Below are 20,095 nucleotides of genomic sequence, written 5' to 3' on the forward strand. Positions count from 1 at the left end.
GGAACGGACAGGTGGTTGCCAGGGGCTGGAGGCTGATGGGGGATAGGGAGGTGACAGCTAAGGATTGGGGGCTTCTTTTTTTGGGTGGTGAAAATGTCCTAAAAGGGACAGTGGTGATGGTGGCACAACTCTGTGAATAGACTAAAAGCCACTGAACTATGCATTTGAAAGGTGAAGTGTGGAGGATGTGAGATCTCAACGAAGCTGTTAAAAACCAAAAAAAAGAAAGGTTGAAAATTCAGCTGAAAGGTGGCCCCGTGTCCATTGTAGAGGCACATCCTGAAGATGACTGAGGGACTGAGACCATCCCCAGGGGAACCTGGGAAGCCCCGAGCTGAATACCACAGGGCCCCAGGTGGCAGGAGCCTGGGCACTGTGTCACCCCTGGAGAGCCATCTGAGGGTTCCAGAAACACCTGGATCGAATGGCGACAAATGGGCCCCACTGAAAACCTGTGAGGTGTTAAGACGTTGCCCGCTGCAATAGATTCTTCTGATTTCTTACGGTGGAAAAGCAGGCCCGTGAGTGAATAGACTTGCTGGCACCTTTCAGTCCTACCCTCCTGCTCCCCGCCCCCCGCCCGCCCCAGATAGCTCATGCAGAAAGACAGAAGCGGCTTGCTGACGAGGGAGGCTGCTGTGATCTTGGTAGGCAGAGTTGGGCTTCTGCACTGCAGAAGCCAGCTCTAATCAGAAGGAGCTCAGCAGGGGTGTGGTGCGGGAGTCCCCAGCAGCGGTGTGCCCGGCAGAGGCCGCCCTAGCTCTGCCATGCTTTGCTGTTCTAGGTTTCCTGGAAGGCCAGAGTTCATGGGTTGGTCTCCGTCAACCTCTCCCATTCCCCCGATGAGCTGTGCACATCTGGTCACTTGCTGCGTGCACAGTGGGCAGAGTTGAATTAGAGGGTGCTGCTTCACAAACCCTAGCTATCTCTCCCCACCCCTCACCACTAGTGGCCTATCCTGGTTGCCTGGCACTCAGGCCAGAGAAGTGGAACCCTCCTCAGGGTTCCCTGTGGGGTGGCCAATTATGGCCTGCAGACCACTGGTGAACACAGGTGGCACTATGAACCCTTTTGCATTCGCCTTGGGGCCCGCTGACAGCCAAATAGACGTCTCCCCCAGCCTCTGAGGCAGCTGCAGGCGCCGTGCTGGTGTCTGACACACGCACTCCCATGCGAGCCTGGCCACCAGGCGAAAGGAAGGACAATGTCGGCAGGCCTGGAGGTGCCTGCCTGCAGGGCACCGGGATGCCCTGCACAGGTGGCAGACCAGTGCGCATCAGGAGTCCCAGAACCCGCCTTGGGTGCATGTGGTCAGAGAGGGGGCTTCCTCCGAGGCCACCCAGGACGAGGACAGGAGACCCCCTGGGAGTCCGTGCAGAATGCTCCAGTGTTGACTGAGGCGGGCCCAGGTCCCTGAAGGGCTGGAGGCAGGCCAAGCTGGGGGCTCACGCGGTCCCAGGATTCTCCCTTCTTTGCCTGTTTGGCACACAGAGGCCACAGGGTGCCCTAAAGAAGTGTCTAGCAAATCATCAAAGCCTACCAGACGGACCAGGGCCAGGAGATGCAGCACCAGCCACCCGGATGCCCAGCGTTCACCGCAGCCACACGCCTCAGAAGAGCAGCCATGGACAGTACAGTGAATGAAGTTTCACGCTGAATTCAAGATGCAAACAGATTCAAAACCTCCTTCCAATGAAGCTGGATCACCCTAAAACAGACCTGATCATGCCACTCCTCTGCTAAAGCCATCCCTGCATTTCCCCACTGAGGGAAGGAGGTATCCCCAGACAGGGCACTGGTCAAGCGGCTTGGGCAGATTCGTGACCCAGAGTTAAGAGAAAAACAGAGGGCTGAAAAATCACACACGTGTGGGATCCCAATGTCAACTTCGTAACGTGTGTATGAGTGAAAAGACTGTAAAGAACAAAAATACCCAGTTATTGTTTTTCTGGATGGTGTGATTCTGGTGATACCTTATTTCCCTTTTTATACCTTTCTGTATCTTCCAAGCATTCTGCAATAATCAGGCATCACTTTTATGAGCGCCAAGTCCTCAGGTACAGTTTGCCCATTCATTGAGAGGCTGTGTGGCTGTAGGAGGGACACAGTCAGGAGGTCCTGTGAGTGGCCCAACTTGTCCTGCCCCTGCACTTTCACCCTTGGAGATGCCATGGCCACACACACAGGATAGCCCAGGCCTTCTGAGTCATGCGGCTGTCATATATACATATATATATACACACACGTATATACACATATATATACATATATACATATATACACACATATATACGTATATATACATATATACACACACATATATACATATATATACATATATACACACATATATACGTATATATACATATATACACACATATATACGTATATATACATATATACACACATATATACGTATATATACATATATACACACATATATACGTGTGTATATACATACATATATACGTATATATGTATATATACACATATATACACTTATACATATATACACACATATATATAAAATTTTTTTAATTTATTTATTTTTGAGATAGAATCTCACTCTGTCACCCAGGCTGGAGTGCAGCGGCACAATCTTGGCTCACTGCAACCTCCACCTCCCAGGTTCAGGTGATTCTCCTGCCTCAGCCTCCCAAGTAGCTGGGATTACAGGCATGTGCCACCAAGCCTCGCTAATTTTTGTATTTTTAGTAGAGATGGGGTTTCACCACGTTGGCCAGGCTGGTCTCAAACTCCCGACCTCAGGTGATCTGCCTGCTTCGGCCTCCCAAAGTGCTGGGATTCCAGGTGTGAGCCACTGTGCCCAGCCCGCGAGGCTGTAATTTGATGTCTGTTGTGCCCACGTGGGCTCCGTGCACTTGGCTCTGCATTCTCCCGTGCCCAGTCGGGTTCCCGTATGCCTGCCTGGGGCCGCACGCTCACCAGTTTGCTCCTATTTCATTATTTCAAGGCCAGGACATAAATCTCACTGAGGTTATCTCCTCACTGAGCTGCATAATTGCAGACAAGAATCTATTCTTAGCAAAAACTTGCTTTGACACATTAATATGGCTTAACTTTGCCGATGATGATACAAAAATTAGCCCTTTCACAGCAATTCTGTTCTGGGAAGCGTTTTTACAAAGGGCAGGTAATTAATTCTCCACACAGGTCGACAGGTGTTATCAGCAGGAGCGGGGCTTGAGCAGAGGTGGGCAGCGGGCCCCTGAGAGGTGAGTGTTCGCGAGTCAGAGCTCAAGCCTCAGCTTAGGGCAAGGGGTTGCCCTGGGGGCCACAGAGTCCCGCCCTGGCTCCCAGGTCAGGGCTCTCTGGGAGGAGGAATTGCTCCCCTCTTAGTACCACGGCCTCCATGGGCCAACACTGGGGTTGGTGGTGGCAGCGGGGAGGGGGCTCACCATTTTCTGAGCCCTGCTGTGTGCCAGGTGGAATCCCAGGAAGACAGGGAATGTCTTCTGTTTTGTTGGTTGGTTGGTGTGTTCTGAGCCTGCAGAACAGTGCCAGGCACATTGCAAGTGCTCACGCAGATTTGCTGAATATAAACCTGTCAAACGGGTACTTTTGTTCTTTCTATTTTACACATGAGAAAGCTAAGGAAGAGTGATGGGTGGTTTCAGGTGTCCCCAGTGTGCAGTCTCTAAGAAGGGCTTATGGGTGACAGTGGGAAACAGAGAAGCAGTATGCCCAGTGAAGGGCTCCTCAGTGGAGGGAACATGTGGGTAGGGTTTTCAGGTGTTAGTAGGAGCTTGCTGGATGAGGAAAAGGGAAAGGGCATTCTAGGCCTTGGGGACAGCATAGAAAGAGGGAGGGCTTGGAAGGGAAGGGATTGGCTCTTCCTTGCGGCTTGCTACATGTCAGGCATAGGCCGGTCTCTGCATTCTTTCATCTCATCCTCACTCCAATGCCACAGGGATGTTTATCATCTTCCTCCCTTTTCAACAGAGGCTCAGAGGCACTGGTTGATGTAGCCAAGATCACATAGTCAGTGGGCTAAGACTGCAGCTCTGTGCAGCTCCAACACTAGACCCTTCTCCCACCCTGAGTTGCCCAGCACCTAGGAAGGGGCAGGGATGCTGGTGGTGGTGAGCTCCCTGTGGTATGCAAGGAGAGAAGCCCCGGGAGAGGCCAGGTCTCACGGGGGTGTTGGAAGGGGAGTGAGAAGCCTGGTCAGATTCTCTTGGCCCATTTAGCTTCTTCCTCCCTTGCATCCACTGGTCCCTGGCAGCTGAGTGCTCACCTTAGCTAGGATCAGGGCTCCTTACAGCTCTGTCTCTCCTTCCTCACCAGCATGGGCCTCTGCACCACCTGGATCCCTGGTAGCCACATGAGAGCTGGCAAGAGTCCCAGCTACTTTGAGAGATCCTTCCCCACTCTAGGCAACCAAGGACTCAGGCAGTCAACACTTCTATTCATGTAGAAAGGTGCCCCTGGGATAGTGGACCAGCTTTGGGGCTCAGGATGTCTGAACTCTGGCCCAGCTCTATCACTTACTGGCAGTGTGATGGGACACTGCCTTCCATGGCAGATTAGAAGCAAGTGTCTGCTCCTCGGCCCTCACTCCCATGGGCAGAGTACAATTCCCAGGTCCTTGATGTTGACCAGTAAGATTTAGCAGATGTACCAGCAGGCTTGAAATGTACCTGCCTGTTTCTGTTTATCCTCTTGTACTTCTGGTATCACCATGAGAATTAAGCTGGTTCCAGGAGAAGGATGCAAGATGTGCAGAGCAGAGACCAGCCTAAATCAGTCCACTCCCTGACATATGAGCAAGCCCAGACAAGATCAGCAGAGCCACCCAGCTGAGCCCAGACAAGATCAGCAGATCTGCCCAGCTGAGCCCAGACAAGGCCAGCAGAGCCGCCCAGATGAGCCCAGACAAGATCAGCAGATCCGCCCAGCTGAGCCCAGACAAGGTCAGCAGAGCCGCCCAGATGAGCCCAGACAAGATCAGCAGATCCGCCCAGCTGAGCCCAGACAAGGTCAGCAGAGCCGCCCAGCTGAGCCCAGACAAAGTCAGCAGAGCCACCCAGCTGAGCCCACCTGTAGATCTCGGGAATAAATGTTGTTGTTTTGGGTGGTTTACTGCATGGCAATTCTGTGTCAAAAACTGATATACTTCCCTCTCTGACCTCCAATTAACTTTTCTGTAAAACAAGGAGTTTCATTTGACCCTCTCTACCACACCCAGCAGAAATAGGTGGTTCACGTGTCTCAGATGGTCCTTCTCAGACATCAGCACTTCTGACCTTCTTGATTACTGAAGTCATATCTAGCATCCACCCCAAGGACGGTGTGTGATGTGAGCAGAGGTACTTACAGGCTTGCAGTTGGTTGGTTTTCCATTCATGTCCATGCTGGGTGGCCTCAGGTAATCCCAGTCGCGGCCCTTGTTGTAGGTTATAAGCGTCATCACTTTCCCATCAATTTTTTGGTTTGCCAGGAAGACTCCTTTCACCCCTCTGACCTGGGACAAAAATAAAAGCAGGACGGTAACCTTACACTGGAGCACTCTGATGACCAAGTATCCACCGTGCTCCAGCCCCTTGCTAAAGTGCTCTGCACATGTGGCCTCATCTCACAGTCACAATGGCCAGCAGCTGAGACACATTCCAGAGGTGAGTGAGGTTTAGAGGGGCCAGGGATTCAAGACTCTGGCCCCAGTTTTAATGGGAAGCTAGTTCTGTCTAGCTTTGAAGCCTGAATGATCTTCATGGTGCTGAGCTGTTCTCCCAGGTCCAGACACCAACCATCAGATGGCAAGTGGGGTTCTGGAGCCCTGACCTGCCTGTCCCTCAGAGTCACGCCATCCTTGCCTCAGAGGTCCTGATTCAGAGCTCAGATCCCCCCAACCCCTCTTGTTTCTGTTGGACCATGCATCCTGGACCAATAGAATTGCCTCTGGGCTTGCCTCTGGGGACCCCCAGCTCAACCCCCACACAAACATGCCAAGGAATGAAGACAGGAGGGTCCATGCTTCCCCTAGAACACCTGGGACAGGGCTCCACTTGCCTTCATTGCTCAGGGCTAACCTGGTCCCTTTCTCAAGGTTTCCTAAGAGGCCCATGGCAGTGACCCAAACATATCCAAGAGTGGTTACTAAGTTGACCTATAAGAAACGTGCAACTATCAGCAACTTCACATAGTTCAACCGAGTGGTTTACTCCCAGAGAGGGTCTTTTCCTGCAAGTTCCTTATTTCATGGAGGGTTTTGACCCATATTTATCAAGACCCACTAGTGTGGTGTGAAAAGGCATAAGAATGCCCACCACTTGTCAAGGCCTCCTGTGTGCCAGGCCAGAAGCTGTTTCTGCACCTGTGTATGCAGCATACACCATGAGAAACTGAGGCTCAGAGGGGGTGCAACCTGCCCAAAGGCCCATAGCCAAAGATTCCAGTTAGGATAGTAATGGCTGGCATACAGTTATTAAGTGCTTCTATGTTACAGGCATTGAGCTTAATATGTGTCCTCTCACTGAATTCTCACAACTCCAGCAGGTCCTCACGGGGAGAACAGCAGCCATGATGATGAAACCAGCAGACTGGGGTCTGAGCTTCCTGCAGCTGCTATAACAGACGGTCACAAACCCAGTGGCTTCAGACAACACACAGGTATTCTCCCACAGCTCTGGAGGGCAGAAGCCTGGCATGCGGCTGCAGTCAAGTGTCAGTAGAATCACATTCCTTTCTGGAGGCTCCAGAGGAGCTTCCCTTTCCTTGCCTTTTCCAGCTTCTAGAGGCACCAGCATCCCTTGGCTCATGGCCCCTTCCTTCATCTTCAAAGCCAGCAACGCTGCATCTCTCTGACCGTGTTTCCACCATCACATCTTCTCTGACTGTCTCCTGCCTACCTCTTCCAATGTTAAGGACCCATGTGCTGACACTAGGCCCCTCCAGATAACCCAGGTCATCTTCCTGTCTGCTGACGAGCAGCCTTAATTCATTCTGCAACCTCACTCCTCCTCTGCCACATAAGGTAACATACATGCAGGTTCTGGGGCTCGGGATGTGGCCATCTTTGAGGGGGGCACTATTCTCTCCAGCACAATCCCTCCTCTGACCCCCAAGGACACACACCAGTCTTCAAGCAAAATACATTCACCCCATCAAGGTTTCCAAGTTCTCATCTCATTACAGCATTCATTCAAAGTCAAAAGTCTCATCTAAATATCACCAGATCAAAAGTTCCAAATCTTATCATCTGAGTCATCTAAACCAGATGTGGGTGAGCTCTGGGTAAAATCCATCTGTGGAGCTGGGAAACTAGCAAACAAGTTATCTGTTTCAAAGTGCAAGGTTGGGACAGGCACAGAGTGGTACAGATCTTTTGCTTCCCACTGATGGCTGTGGCTTTTTTAGGTTACCCTCGGAGTTGGCTCTCAGAGACTCAGGGCTGCCTTCATTGGATGTGGGAGTTGGGGGGCAGGGCAGGCTCTTTTCCTTGGGACCCACCAGGTCTTATCAACACAGGCAGAGAGTCAGGAGCCAAGTGGATCACACTGCAAGCACCCTCCCAGAATTTCTAGGGAATGCCATACATATGGCAAATCCATGCACAGAGCATCCAGCTGCCTGTATTATCTGCATAGGATGCTGTGGTCTAGGGGGTAGCCTTCATCTCTGCAGAAGAAGCTTCATCAATGGTCCTGCTGGGCAGACAGTCCCAGGGGCTGGGAGGAGCCAGCTCTTTCTTGCCCATGTGGCATCACTCTGTCTCCTGCTCACTCGACTCCATGACTACAGATGGGGCCCCTGGCCCAGAGTCCAGCTTCTTTGTGAGATGTGGTACCAAGTGCAGGCCCTGCAGAAACCCAGGACTCCATGTCACAGGGGTCTTGAGTTCTCTCCAGACTCCGGGCTTGGTCTGCAGGAGATGAGCTGCCGGGGGCTGGGAGAGGGCGGATCATGTGCATGTGTGTGAGCCTGTGTCTGTGTGTGTGAGTATGAGTATGAGCGTGAGTGTTGGCTATAGATTGGCTGCAGACAGGTCCCTCTGTGCTAGACTTCGGACCAGCCGCACACCCAGCAAATGGCTGCACATCCTTTTCAGCAAATGGTCTGCAGCTGAAGGGAGGCCTGGGGAATGTGCCGCAAGTCTTTGTGTCTTACAAGCTCATAGAACCCCGACAAGGCAGGCAGGATGGGGACCCAGGGACATCACCCAGAGGGCTTCTGCCCTGTCCAGTGCTTGGTGCAGATGCCTTTCTGCTGTCCTCAGGGCAGGTAGAAGGCTGATTTGCCCATGATGGTTTGTGTTATTGGGTAATTGCCATTTTATATCCCAGCTGGGTCTCCATGAAAATGCTCAGCAATAAATAACATGGATCCAGATATAGGCCAAGGCCCCCGGGTGGGTCTGATCGGCCGAGCATCAGCTTAGAATATCAGTGTGTCTCTGCATAACTGCCTATATCACAGCCGTATTCATCCCTGTGTCCGCTGTAAAAAAAAGTCCCACAAGTTGTGTGGCTTCAGACAACAGAAATTCATTCTCTTGGAGGCTAGAGTCCAAAATCAAGGCGTGGGCAGGGCTGCGCTCCCTCTGCAGACTCCAGGGAAGGACCTTTCCTGCCCCTTCCAGCTCCGCGCCTCCAGCCCTCCCTGGCGTGCGGCCGCAGTCTCTGCCTCTGTCTCCATGGGGCCTCTCTGTGTGCCTGTGGCTCCTCTCCTGTCTCTGATAAGGACACTTGTGATTGCATTTAGAGCCCCTTGGATAATTTGGGATGATCTCTTGAGTGCTTGAGTCTTTCATTTCACGACGTTGCAAAAATCCCTTTTCAAATAAGGTCACATTGCAGGGCCTGGGTATTAGGATGTGGGCCACCATTTCCATGCCTATTTCGGGGCCACCATTCAGCCCATTATGATGCCTGTGGCCAGGGCTCCTTGGGGGCAGGGGACAGGGCTACGTCCCCTAAGTCCCCATTCATAACCCAAGCTCCAGCAAAAGAGGAGCCTAGGAAAGGTTTGCTGTCTTGCCTCAAACCTGGGTTGTGCCCTGCAGGGGGAGAGACCCCCACAGCCTTCCGAGGCAGTACCTCCCTGTGCCGTCTGTACCAAACATTTTTTCCTGGATGAGCTGCTGGGTGCACAACAACCACGACACCAACAGTACTGGCCGTGTGCAGTGAGACTCAGGTGCCAGCCCCACCATGAATTAGCCCCACCATGAATTATCCCTGATCCCCAGAAAGGGCAAGTGCTGGGAAAACAAAGTGAGTGCTCACTTGGAAACAGGCACTGCTCTGCCTGTTTAATAGGAGTGACAGCCTTAAACCTCACAGCAACCCTGTGAGGAAGGTGCTACTACCATCCCTGTTGCACATAGGGAAACACAGAGAGGTTAAGAAACCCACCTATGGTCACACAGCAAATACATACCAGTTCATGGACCTGAACCTCGGGCAGTCAGCCTCCAGAGTTGTGCTTGTAACCACCAGCTGTGACCCATGTTTGATGGTTTTCAGAGAAGGGCCATCCCTTGGGAGGGCACCCAGTTGGTGGATGGTGGGTGTCGCCTTTGGACCGGGCCACTGTGAACCTCTTCTGGCTCCTTGCTTCCTCTTGCCTTGAGGCCTCTGTGTGTGGCTCTGAGCTCCTTCCTCACCTGGCTAACTCCTGCTCAGCCTCCTCCAGGAAGCACTCCCTGACTCCTGCCCCAGGCTGGCCAACCACCCCTGTGCTGTGTCTCCAGGCCCCAGCACTCTCAGTCAGAACCACAGGTGGGAGCCGTCTTCCTGCTTCATGAGGGATGAATGGTGCATGTCGTATCCAGCCTGTGTCCCGAGGGCAGGGCCCAGAACATGGCATGCAGTTGTGCAGGCATCACAGATGCCTGTGGACAGGTTGGCCGTGGAGCCCCACCCCACCCTGTTCTTGGCACACTTCCCATCCCATCACCACCTGCCCACTGCCTTCCAGAGGCAGGTCTGTGCTGGAACCAGTCCCCTCCTAGAGGCTCAGAGGGCAGGGCCTTTGGGACACTAGGGGTGGGTGTGGGCACTGCCTAGCAGGTGAAGGAGGGCCGCCTGCGGGGGGCTTTTGGCAGTAAGGCTGCATCTGCATCGTCTGCTGGGGAGATGAACCCTGACAAATGGGTTATTATTGCAAACAAATGGTTCCATTTGTGACTTTCCTGGGGACCACAGTTCTGCTGCTGCTGTCAAGAGAGGGATGAATGCTGAGCCTGGTGCCTCCCACTCACAAGCTTGTCAATGCCACTGCCTGCCCAGGGTCCACTGGCCACCCACGGGACACTCTCCCAGCCTGCGTCAATGGGCCACTGGGAGGGTGTCCCCACAGGCAAGAGGAAGGAGCTTGGTGGTGAACAACTGAGAGGGGTCCCAAGAGGAGGGCACCAGGCTCAAAGCAGACAGGCCTGGGCCGGTCCTGGTTTTCCTGCTTAAGTCTGGGTCTGCCTGGGCAGGTCATTTGCCTTCTCTGAGCCTCAGTTTTCTGGCCTGTAAATGGGTCAAGTAGCCCCCCTCGCTGGCCATGGCATCTCAGGAACAAAGAAGAGGCGTGTGAGTGGCCTGGCCGGGGCGGGGCTGCTGCAGGGATCCAGCTGGAAATGAAGCCACAGTGGTGCGATGCACGGGGCATTCTCTGGGGTCAGTGGAGGCTCACACGGGAGGCCGAGGGGGGACCCAGGAGGGCAGCGAGGAAGGCTCCCATCCGAGCTTAGATGGCAACCCAGGAGGGGAGGCCAGAGCTTCGTATGTGGTGAGAGAAGTGGCAGGAGGGAGGGCGGAGGGCTGGGTTCTAGGGAGACAGAGAGAGCAAGAGCGAGAGTGAGTGCGAGCAAGTGAGAGCAAGCAAGTGCGAGAGAGACAGAGAGAGAGAGAGGCCAACTTCAGACACAGAGAGGGAGAGGAAGGAGGAGATGAAGGGGCTGGGATGAAGAGAGAGAGAGAGAGAGAAAGGCAGACTTCAGACACACAGAGGGAGAGGAAGGAGGAGACGAAGGGGCTGGGGTGGAGAGGAGAAGGAGAGAGAGAGAGAGAGAGAAAGGTAGACTTCAGATACACAGAGGGAGAGGAAGGAGGAGACAAAGGGGCTGGGGCAGAGAGAGAGAGGGAGAGGGAGAGTGAGAGAGAGATGGGGCACTCAGAGAGAAGCACTGCCCTCAGGGGTGACCCCAGCCCAGGACATCTGATGAGGGCTTGTGAGGGAGCTGGTAGAGAACACTCAGGCTGAACCCAAGTCAGTAAAATGTTATTTCCTCAAAGAATTCCATTCTTCTCATGACAAAAACTTGTACTCAATGATCATTGTATTTCGAATTTCCTCAAGAAGGAAATTCTCTTTCTCTAAAAATATCTATATAATAGGCTCTTGGCCAGCAAAGCCTAGAATATTTGGCTGTTTAGAGAAGATGTGTGCAGACCCCTGAGACAGCATTGTAGCCAGGTGGGAGGGGAGGGGGAAGGAAGAGGTGGGGTGAGAGGGCAGGGGGTCGGCGGCAGACCGGGCCAACACCCACGCTGGACCCACCTCCAGGATGTCGATGAGCACGCTCTCCTCCGCCTGCCGTGAGCTGCGCACATCCTGCAGCACCAGCGCGTAGCGCACGCCCCGCGGGTCCGACTGGTACAGGTTGTAGGTGTCCATCTGGTACCACTCCTGCACCGCCACGAATACCTGACTCTCGTCCGTGCTGATGATCTGCAGATCCTGTGGGGATGTGCAGGGAGCACAGGGTCAGAGCCAGGCTGGGGGCCGCGCGAGGGAGGAAGAAGCCAGCTGCACAGGCTGTGAGGGTGGGGAAGACCCCGGGCTCTCCTGGAGCCAGCCTGGCCTAGATTTGCCTCCTGGCTCGGCTGCTCTGGGCTCTGTGGTCTTGGACAAGTCCCCTCACCTCCCTGGGCCTCCATTGCCCCATCTCTAAAATGGGGATGGTGTTGGGACGCTCTAAGCTGGGTTATGGGAGGGTAGCCTGGGGACATCTCCTCGTCCTGGTCACACATCAGGCCGTCTGTCCATCCATCCAACAGTGGGGAGGTGGAGTTCTTCCTCCACGCACCCCCAGATGGTTGATTCCAGGGGGTGAGGGCTGGAGCCCCTCCCTCTCCTATCCACAGCCCAGGGGAGTCTCTGCTCCCTTCTTCATTCAACACACATTTGGGAAGCACCCACTCCATGCCAGATACTTCCCAGCCACCGGATGCCTAGGAAGGCCCTGAGTGCAATGGGGAGCCAGGTGTGGCCCTGTCCTCTGCGACCTGCAGGGAGGCGCCGTGGGTTCATCCACTCAAGCTTCATTGTCCGGGGACACTATCCGCACCTGTACATGTGCCAGACTCCCTCCCAGTCCCCCTGTGCCGGTCCCTGCCAGCCCTGAGCCCTGGGGGCACGGTCTGGAGGGGGAGGCAGAGAAGAAGCCCCACCAGGACCCTGTAAGGTAGTCTCAGAGGTTAAAGCGCAGCCAGGGCAAAGTCCCCAGCCTTGGTTTCCATTCGGAAGCAACTGTGTTGGGCAGCTCTGGAGTGGGCTCAGGGCAGTGGTCTTTGGGTTCTGTCCCAGGTTTTTAAACTCAGAAAGCAGCCAAAACCCAATAGAATAAAAAGGAAAACCAGGAATACCTCAGTTTCTTGTTTTCTTTTCTTGCCCAGCCAGCACCAAATGCGTGTGGGAGGCACGAGTAAAGGGGTCCGGAGAGGCCCATTTTGAAGCCCTAACCAGCTTCCCTCCCACCTCTGTTCCTTTGCCTTCTCTCACTCTGGAACCTCATCACCCTCTGAGAACACAGTGCCAAGGTCCAGGGACAGAGGACGGGTGGCAGAGGAGGGCCCAGCCGGCCCCACCTGCAGAGCCGCCCCTCCCAACGGTGTGGCTGTGGCTGGGACGCTTGGGGATGGCTCCCTTCACATGTTCTCATCTGATGGGAGGGCCTAGGGAAGGGCTTTTTTTTTTTTTTTTTCTGTACAATAACAGATCAAATCCTGATTCTGTCCAGTGGAGCTCAGTTTTCAGTGGAGAGTGAGGAAGAAGCTGCCCTGGCAGGTGGCTCAGGGCCGGGCTGGACTCCTGAATGCTGAGGCCTGGCCCCTTCCCCTCACTGCTCTGCCTGTTCCCTGCGCTATGCAGCCCCAAGGGCTGTGCAGAAAAGGAAAGTGTTGCTATTTTTATTTTTATTTTTTGAGATGGAGTCTCGCTCTGTCACCCAGGCTGGAGTGCAGTGATACGATCTCGGCTCACTGCAAGCTCTGCCTCCCGGGTTCACGCCATTCTCCTGCCTCAGCCTCCCGAGTAGCTGGGACTACAGGCGTCCACCATCAAGCCCGGCTAATTTTTTGTATTTTTAGTAGAGACGGGTTTCACCATGTTAGCCAGGATGGTCTCGATCTCCTGACCTCGTGATCCGCCCGCCTCGGCCTCCCAAAGTGCTGGGATTACAGGCGTGAGCCGCCGCGCCCGGCCAAGTGTTGCTATTTTGCAGCTACCATGCAGCCCACAGGCAGAGAGAACCCCACAGTGGCAGGAGCCGCAGTCCTGTGTCTATGGACCGAAATCCAACACACAGAAATGACTGGCACCGAGACACACAGAACCAGGGAAGGATGACGGGGCAGGGTGCTAAAGCCTGGCCGTCCCCATGCGTGAAGTGGGACGATGGGTGATGCAGAGCCCACGGAGGCACGTGAAGTGCCCGGAGGCAGCAGGCTTGTGGCTGTTCTGCCCTCCTCACCTCAGCTCCCCCTTCCTCTCTGCTCAGCGCCATGGGCCAAAATACACTCTGTCATCCAGGCGTTGGTCATTCTGCTGCCTGACTAGGGGAAGCCTTGTCCACCAGCCCGGGCCATGGCAGGGAATTAGATAGACCATGCAGTCAGATTGTCAGGGAGGATGTGAGACTCCTGCAGGGGTGGTGGGGGGACTGAGATTATGGGTGTTTTGAGCTCAGGGGGCTTGGCGTCAACCATGTCGTCAGGATTCCGTATTTACAGCGATTGCAGCAAGTCACATTGTGCCTCCTATGCCTCTGGGTAAATGTTTACATAACCTGGGTAAATGCATTGGGTAAATGTTTTCCACAATCTAGGAAACAAAGAAAAATGCACAAAGTGACTCGAGGTTATGACTGGTATCCCCTAGAGACACCTGGCACCAGCGTTTTCAAATGTTTATGTTTGGGCTTTCTCTCAAGTGTGGTGCACATATTTTTTTCATGTGTAGTTTATAGTCTGCCCCTTTATATCACAGGCAGAGCATTTTCTCTGCCATTAAAATGATCTATACACAGCACTTTTAATGACTGCATGATATTCCATTTTGTGGACGGGCCATATTCCACTGAGCTGCTTCCCTACTGGGAAACCATCAGCATTCTCAACATAACTGCGAGATGGTCATGAACATTTCTAGACACAGATCTCTGGCTCTCTGGTTATTTCCTTGACATAAACTCCTAAGAAGGGAAATTGCCACATCGCAACATTTCGAAAGCTCTCGTTACCTGTTGTTAAATTGCTGAAAGTTTACATTAGTTCCTTTCCCACCAGCAGGAGTAGGGGGCACGTATTTCGTTTTATGTATTCCGATATTGAGAATGGTCTTTTAAAAATATTTGCTGATTAGAGTTATAAGTAACAGGCAATTTTTGCTTCATGTTGTATTTACTGTCTTCTTTGAGAAAAGATAGAAGCAGAGACATTTTGATATTTTTAAACGAAGGATGAGACACATTCAAATCTACATATAGTATATGTGATTGTACATATTTGTATGACCTGGAGAAATATGTGGAAGGAAACACCAACGTTGCCAATATTTGTTATTAGGTAGAATTAGGTTTGCTTGTGAGTAACAGAAACAGGAAAAAGCTCTCTTTATTAGAGAGCTCTAAGAAGCCACATAGGACAATTCCATTAGCATCTCACTGGCTACATTTTAGAAGCATGACCACACGTATTTGCAAAGGAAGCTGGGAAATGCAGTCTTTTAGCTGGGAAGCAATGTACTAGCCAAAGTCTGGGGTTTGTTGAACTAAGACGAAGGGGCAGAATGGATATGAGGGGTATCCAGGACTTTCAACAATACCTCCTTGAGAAATGAGGAAGTGAGACTGTCAGGGAAGGGAGGACTGGAGAGGCAAGCAGGTAGAAAGGGTATCTATGCATATACATAGTATTGTTTATTATGTTGTATTATAAGGTAAATAGATGTATTCTTCCATTAGTTGCAGTGAATGCATTTTAAATAAGTAATTTTGGAAAAGTTTAAAAACATTTTTAATAGACATGACAGAGGAAATTTCTCCATAGATGTTTACATAAAATTCATGAAAGAGTCTAATGAACCAACACCTTCATCAAATTCTTTCAGCACTTTGAATGTATCAGCTCACTGCCTTCTGAACTCGGGGGTTCCTGATGAGGCATCTGTTGATAATCATATTGATTATTGCTTGTATGTAACAAGTCATTTCTCTCTTGCTGCTTTCAAGATTCTCTCTTAAGAGTTTCTGACTTTTTGCCAGGCATGGTGGATCATGGCTGTAGTCCCAGCACTTTGGGAGGCTGAGGCAGGTGGATCACTTGAGGTCAGGAGTTCTAGACCAGCCTAGCCAACATGGTGAAACCCTGTCTCTATTAAAAATACAAAATTAGCTGGGTATGCTGGCAGGCACCTGTAATCCCAACTACTCAGAAGGCTGAGGCAGGAGAATTGCTTCAACCCAGGAGGTGGAGGTTGCGGTGAGCTGAGATTGTACCACTGAACTCCAGCCTGGGTGACAGAGGGAGATTCTATTTCAAAAAAAGAAAAAGAAAAAAGAGTTTCTGTCTTTTGACAGTTTGGTTATGTGTCTTGGTATGGATCTCTTTGTGCTTATCCTTCTTAGAGTTTGTTGAACTTTTAGATACTTACATTCATGTCTTTCATCAATATAAATTGATGGGGGAGTTTTGGGCCATTATTTCTTCAAATAGTCTCTCTGCCTTTATCTCTCTTCTGTTCCTTCTGGGACTCCCACAATCCTATGTTGGGCTGCTTGATGATGTCCAAAAGCTCCCATAGACTGCGTTCACTTTCAATCCTTATTCTTTCTGCTTCTCAGCTTGATAATTTTAATTGTCTTATCTTTAATTTCTCAGATTCCTTCTTCTGCCTTTCAATTCTGCTTTCGAGTCCCTCTAGTAAATTTTTCTTTTCAATTATTCTTTTTAGCTCCAGAATTCCTCTTGGTTCCTTTTTATTTTTTCTATCTCTTTATTGCTATTTCCATTTTGTCCATACATCATTTTCTTGTTTTTCTCTATTTTTCCTTTCAGTTCTTTGAGCCTCTGTAAGACACTCATATTAAAGTCTTTGTCTAGTAGATCTGCCATCTGGTCTTTCTCAGGGAAGGTTTATGTTAATTTACTTTTTTTCTTTTGAATGCATCATACTTTCCTGTTTCTTTGTATGCCTCATAACTTTTTTATGTCAAAAACTGGACAGTTGAGTCTAATGTCCAGTTAGAGTGGACTTTAATAATATGGTACCTCTGGAAATTAGCTTGTCCCCTTTCCATAGAGCTTGTCATGTTTTGTTCTTATTTTTGATGGTTGTTGGCTATCTCTTTACCAAGAATCAGCCTTACATGTAAGCTTAACATCTTCCTAGGCCTTTTCTGAGCCTCTGCTTTTCCCTGGGCATGCCTGGTGATTTTCTAAATTCTCCCATATATACAGTTGCTTTTGAATGTCTGGCTCCCAAAAGGGAAAAGTGGGAAAAATAAAAGAGAGGAAAACAGGCTGTGACCCTTTAAATCTCCTGGAAGCTGTTTCAACTCATGATGGTTGCAATAACGGCTGCCTGTCTGGGTATCTGCACGTCTGTCATCAGAAGCAGTCAGTAATCAGAGCACAGATCCTCAGTATTTGGAAGACAAGGTCCTGATGGCACCCCTGCACCCTCCAGCTCCTTCAAGCTCTGTGCATGCTGCTCTAGGGACACATGCACATTTGCCTGCCATGGGGCTGGGGTGGGGGATGGGAAGCCTCTACCAGGCTAAGAGCTGACATTATCCAAATTGACTTTGATATGCCATCCATGCCTTGCCCTGGAAACTGCCAGCTCTCAAATAGACTTGAGAATTCCAAAGCAGTTACACTGGTTGGGTTCTGCCGGTGCAGTTGCCGTCTAGGTGGGAAGATGGATTCTGGGGCATCCTGCTCTGCCATCTTACCTGATGTCACTTCTTTCTTTATTCATACGGTTTAGAAATTTTCTTTTACTTTAAAAACATTTATGGCAAATACAGGAATATTTCACTTTAAATTTGCATTTACCCATTCTTGTGAATGCTTTTATATAATTGATAGTTATTTGGATTTTTCTTCTCTTTTGTCTATTTATAGCTTTGGCCTATTGTTTATCTCTGTTAGGGAAACTGAATATTTAAAAAAAATGACAAGTAAATAAGCAAAGGATATTGACAAATACAAAAACGGCCCACCATTTATGGTTTTCACAGACAGGTAAATTAAAACAGCAGGATGGTATCATTTATGCCCTTTAACATAGAAGGAAAATAGAAAAAATGGCAAAGCTATGTTGAAGCTGATCTATTCCAACTTTGTTGGTGACAGCAGCCCAGCTTGCCCAAGCAACTAAGCTACACAAATATTTATATCCTTTGTTCTGAAGTTCTTCTTAGACTTTAACTTGAGAAAATTAAAAAGAAATACCTGCAGGCACACACAGATTCGTTGCAGCTCTGTTTATAATTATAAAAAAATAGAAACAACCCAAATGTCCAAGCAACAAGAGTCTGGCTTAGCTCAACAAGGTACCCTCTCCTCAATAGAAAGCTTCACAGTCATTTAAAGTAGATATCACGCATCATTCAATAAACAGTCTCATGCTATAGTGTCCTGTGAAAGCAGGCTGGAGACCTAGGTCTGCTTGTAATTCAGCTACGTAAAAGCCCTTTTGCATATGGCTGAGGAATGTGGGGAGACCAAGAATTGGGAGGGGGAGACATCGGGTGGATGGGGTGAGAGGTTTGCGGGTGAGCCCCCTGCTCTAATGTCTATGATTTTCATGATGTTAATTAAGCAATTAAAAATATAAAAAGAAAAAAAAGAGAGAGTTGAGTCTGTGGGAAGAGGAAACAGGCAAGTTACAAATTCACCATAAAACAACAACATCTGATGAAGAAATTCAATTAGCCACTTCTACAAGTTGTTGTTGGGAAACACTGGGCGGGCTGCTGTCCTGACCTGGGTGGAGAGGAAGCAGGTTGGCTGGCTGGCTGGGCAAAGGTCTCAGCAACATGAGATGTGGTCTTGAAGACCCCGTAGGGCTCTGGGGGCCCCATTCTCCTGACAGCAGCCCAGCTTGCCCACTTCTTGATGAGGAAGTGACCATCATCTTCAACTGCTGGTCACTGGGTCCTGTGCATGGACCCCTGAGGGAGGACATTGATAGTCACAGCACATGCCACCTGCCCTGGATGGGTCCCTGGTCTGCCCTTGAAACTGAATGACATGAGGCCAGGTGTCTGTCTGTCACTGCTGTGAGAGTCTCTTGATTCTCTTCAATGATCTCCAATTCCCATGGAAATGCGAGAAGAAGAAAACCAGTATAAAATGCACACTGTCAAGGGTCCACAGCGGGAGACACGACCTGGTGCTTCCTATAAATCTCACTGACATCACACCTGCAGGTCCAGGGAGCAGAGGTCCAGGGAGCCATCACTCAAGGTCACAGAGGTCATGACTTATAGCCATAGGCTCCTTAGAGCACCCTTGGCAGCAGGCTGACTGCTGGCCCAGATACCCCAGCCTCCAATGCTAGAGGGGAGCAGAGAGTGTCCCTGTATGGGCCTAATTCTGGGCTGTGCACTTTCCTCTCCCCAACACCAGGACAAAGAGCCCAGGACACAGGAGCTTCTAATGCTGTAGCTCCCAAAGGTCGAGGGAAGGCTTCCCAGATGCTGAAAAGGTCCCTCACCCCAGAGGGAAAGACACCTACTGCCTTTGCCTGAAATGAAACCATTAGCTCTTAATTTACATACTCAGCCAAGCCTAGAGTTCAGTCTATTAAGCTCGCTCCTTTTTCCTTTTATTTTTTTCTTGTTTTTAAAGAGAAGTTTTTAAAAGCCCTCCTAGACTTTTCCCATTTCTGGCTCAGGAGAGGTGTGAGGGTGCCCAGCGCAGAAGCTCCCATGTCCAAGCACTTTATATCAAGCCACAGCCTGGGCTTGGAGGGCCCGGAGCCGCTGGCCCCTCCCACTCCACTCTCACTCTCTACCCCAGGGTCTTAGCTCCTGCTCTGCCCTCCACCCGAACCACTTTCTCCCTTGCTCTTCTCGGAGCGGCCTTGGGGCTTTGGATAAAGAGTCCTTCCCCATCCCAGCCCCAGGGGGCACTCCATAGCTGCGTGGCCTAAATCAGCCACACACACAAGCACTCAAGCACACACACACACACACACACACATACACACTCATACACACGCCCTCCATCACTCTGTGTCTCTCCCTCTTGTTCTCTTCTTAGCAGAAACCACAACTTGCAATTATTTTATGCATTTGTCTGTCTACTGGATCTCCTGCCTGTTCCCCGTCTGCAAAGCCCACAGGAGCAGGAACCTGGGGCTTCTGATTCACAGCATGGCCTCCTAGCACACATTCTGGTTCATATTTGGTGTTCAGTAAATAAATGTGGAGGAAGGGAAGGTTCATCTGTTTCTCAACTATGCATGTGGGACAGAGATCTTCAGAAGGTATCATCTCAATGTCCTCAGGAGGGAGGTGTGGCACGAGGCTGGGCTGACTCACCTGGACCTCAGTTTGAGACCTGCCTTTGTTTCTAACTAGCTGTGTGATCTCAGACAGGTTACTGCCTCTCTGAACTTCCATCACCTCCTCTGTTAGGTGGGAATAGTATATTAATACGGTGGAGAGAGGCCCCGAGGCAGGGGCAGGGGCAGAGTTGGGCAGTTCCCAGCTCCCCTGGTCCCCCTTCTTTGCCTTCCAAGGCAAGAGAAAGGCAATAGCGTTAACTGAGCACCTACTATATGCCAGGCAGCATACTAGGTGGCTGGAATGCAGAGGTGAGTACAGCAGAGATCATCCCCACCCCAGCAA

At 50.8% G+C, this 20,095-nt stretch overlaps 1 protein-coding gene across 4 annotated transcripts in view; it reads right to left on the reverse strand.

Annotated features, from left to right (window-relative positions):
* SORCS2 (sortilin related VPS10 domain containing receptor 2) overlaps positions 1-20,095 on the reverse strand; it is a 548,735-nt gene that overhangs the window by 56,102 nt on the left and 472,538 nt on the right. For all 4 annotated transcript variants that reach the window (XM_054553680.2, XM_024246327.3, XM_054553679.2 and 1 more), the window contains exons 9-10: positions 11,512-11,691; positions 5,339-5,485 (exon numbers count right to left, since the gene is read on the reverse strand). In XM_054553680.2, the coding sequence (XP_054409655.2) occupies positions 5,339-5,485; positions 11,512-11,691 (327 nt within the window). The remainder of the gene's footprint in view (positions 1-5,338; positions 5,486-11,511; positions 11,692-20,095) is intronic.

The sequence above is a fragment of the Pongo abelii genome, chromosome 3 (genome assembly GCF_028885655.2).
Source record: "Pongo abelii isolate AG06213 chromosome 3, NHGRI_mPonAbe1-v2.0_pri, whole genome shotgun sequence".
Lineage (NCBI taxonomy): Eukaryota > Metazoa > Chordata > Mammalia > Primates > Hominidae > Pongo > Pongo abelii.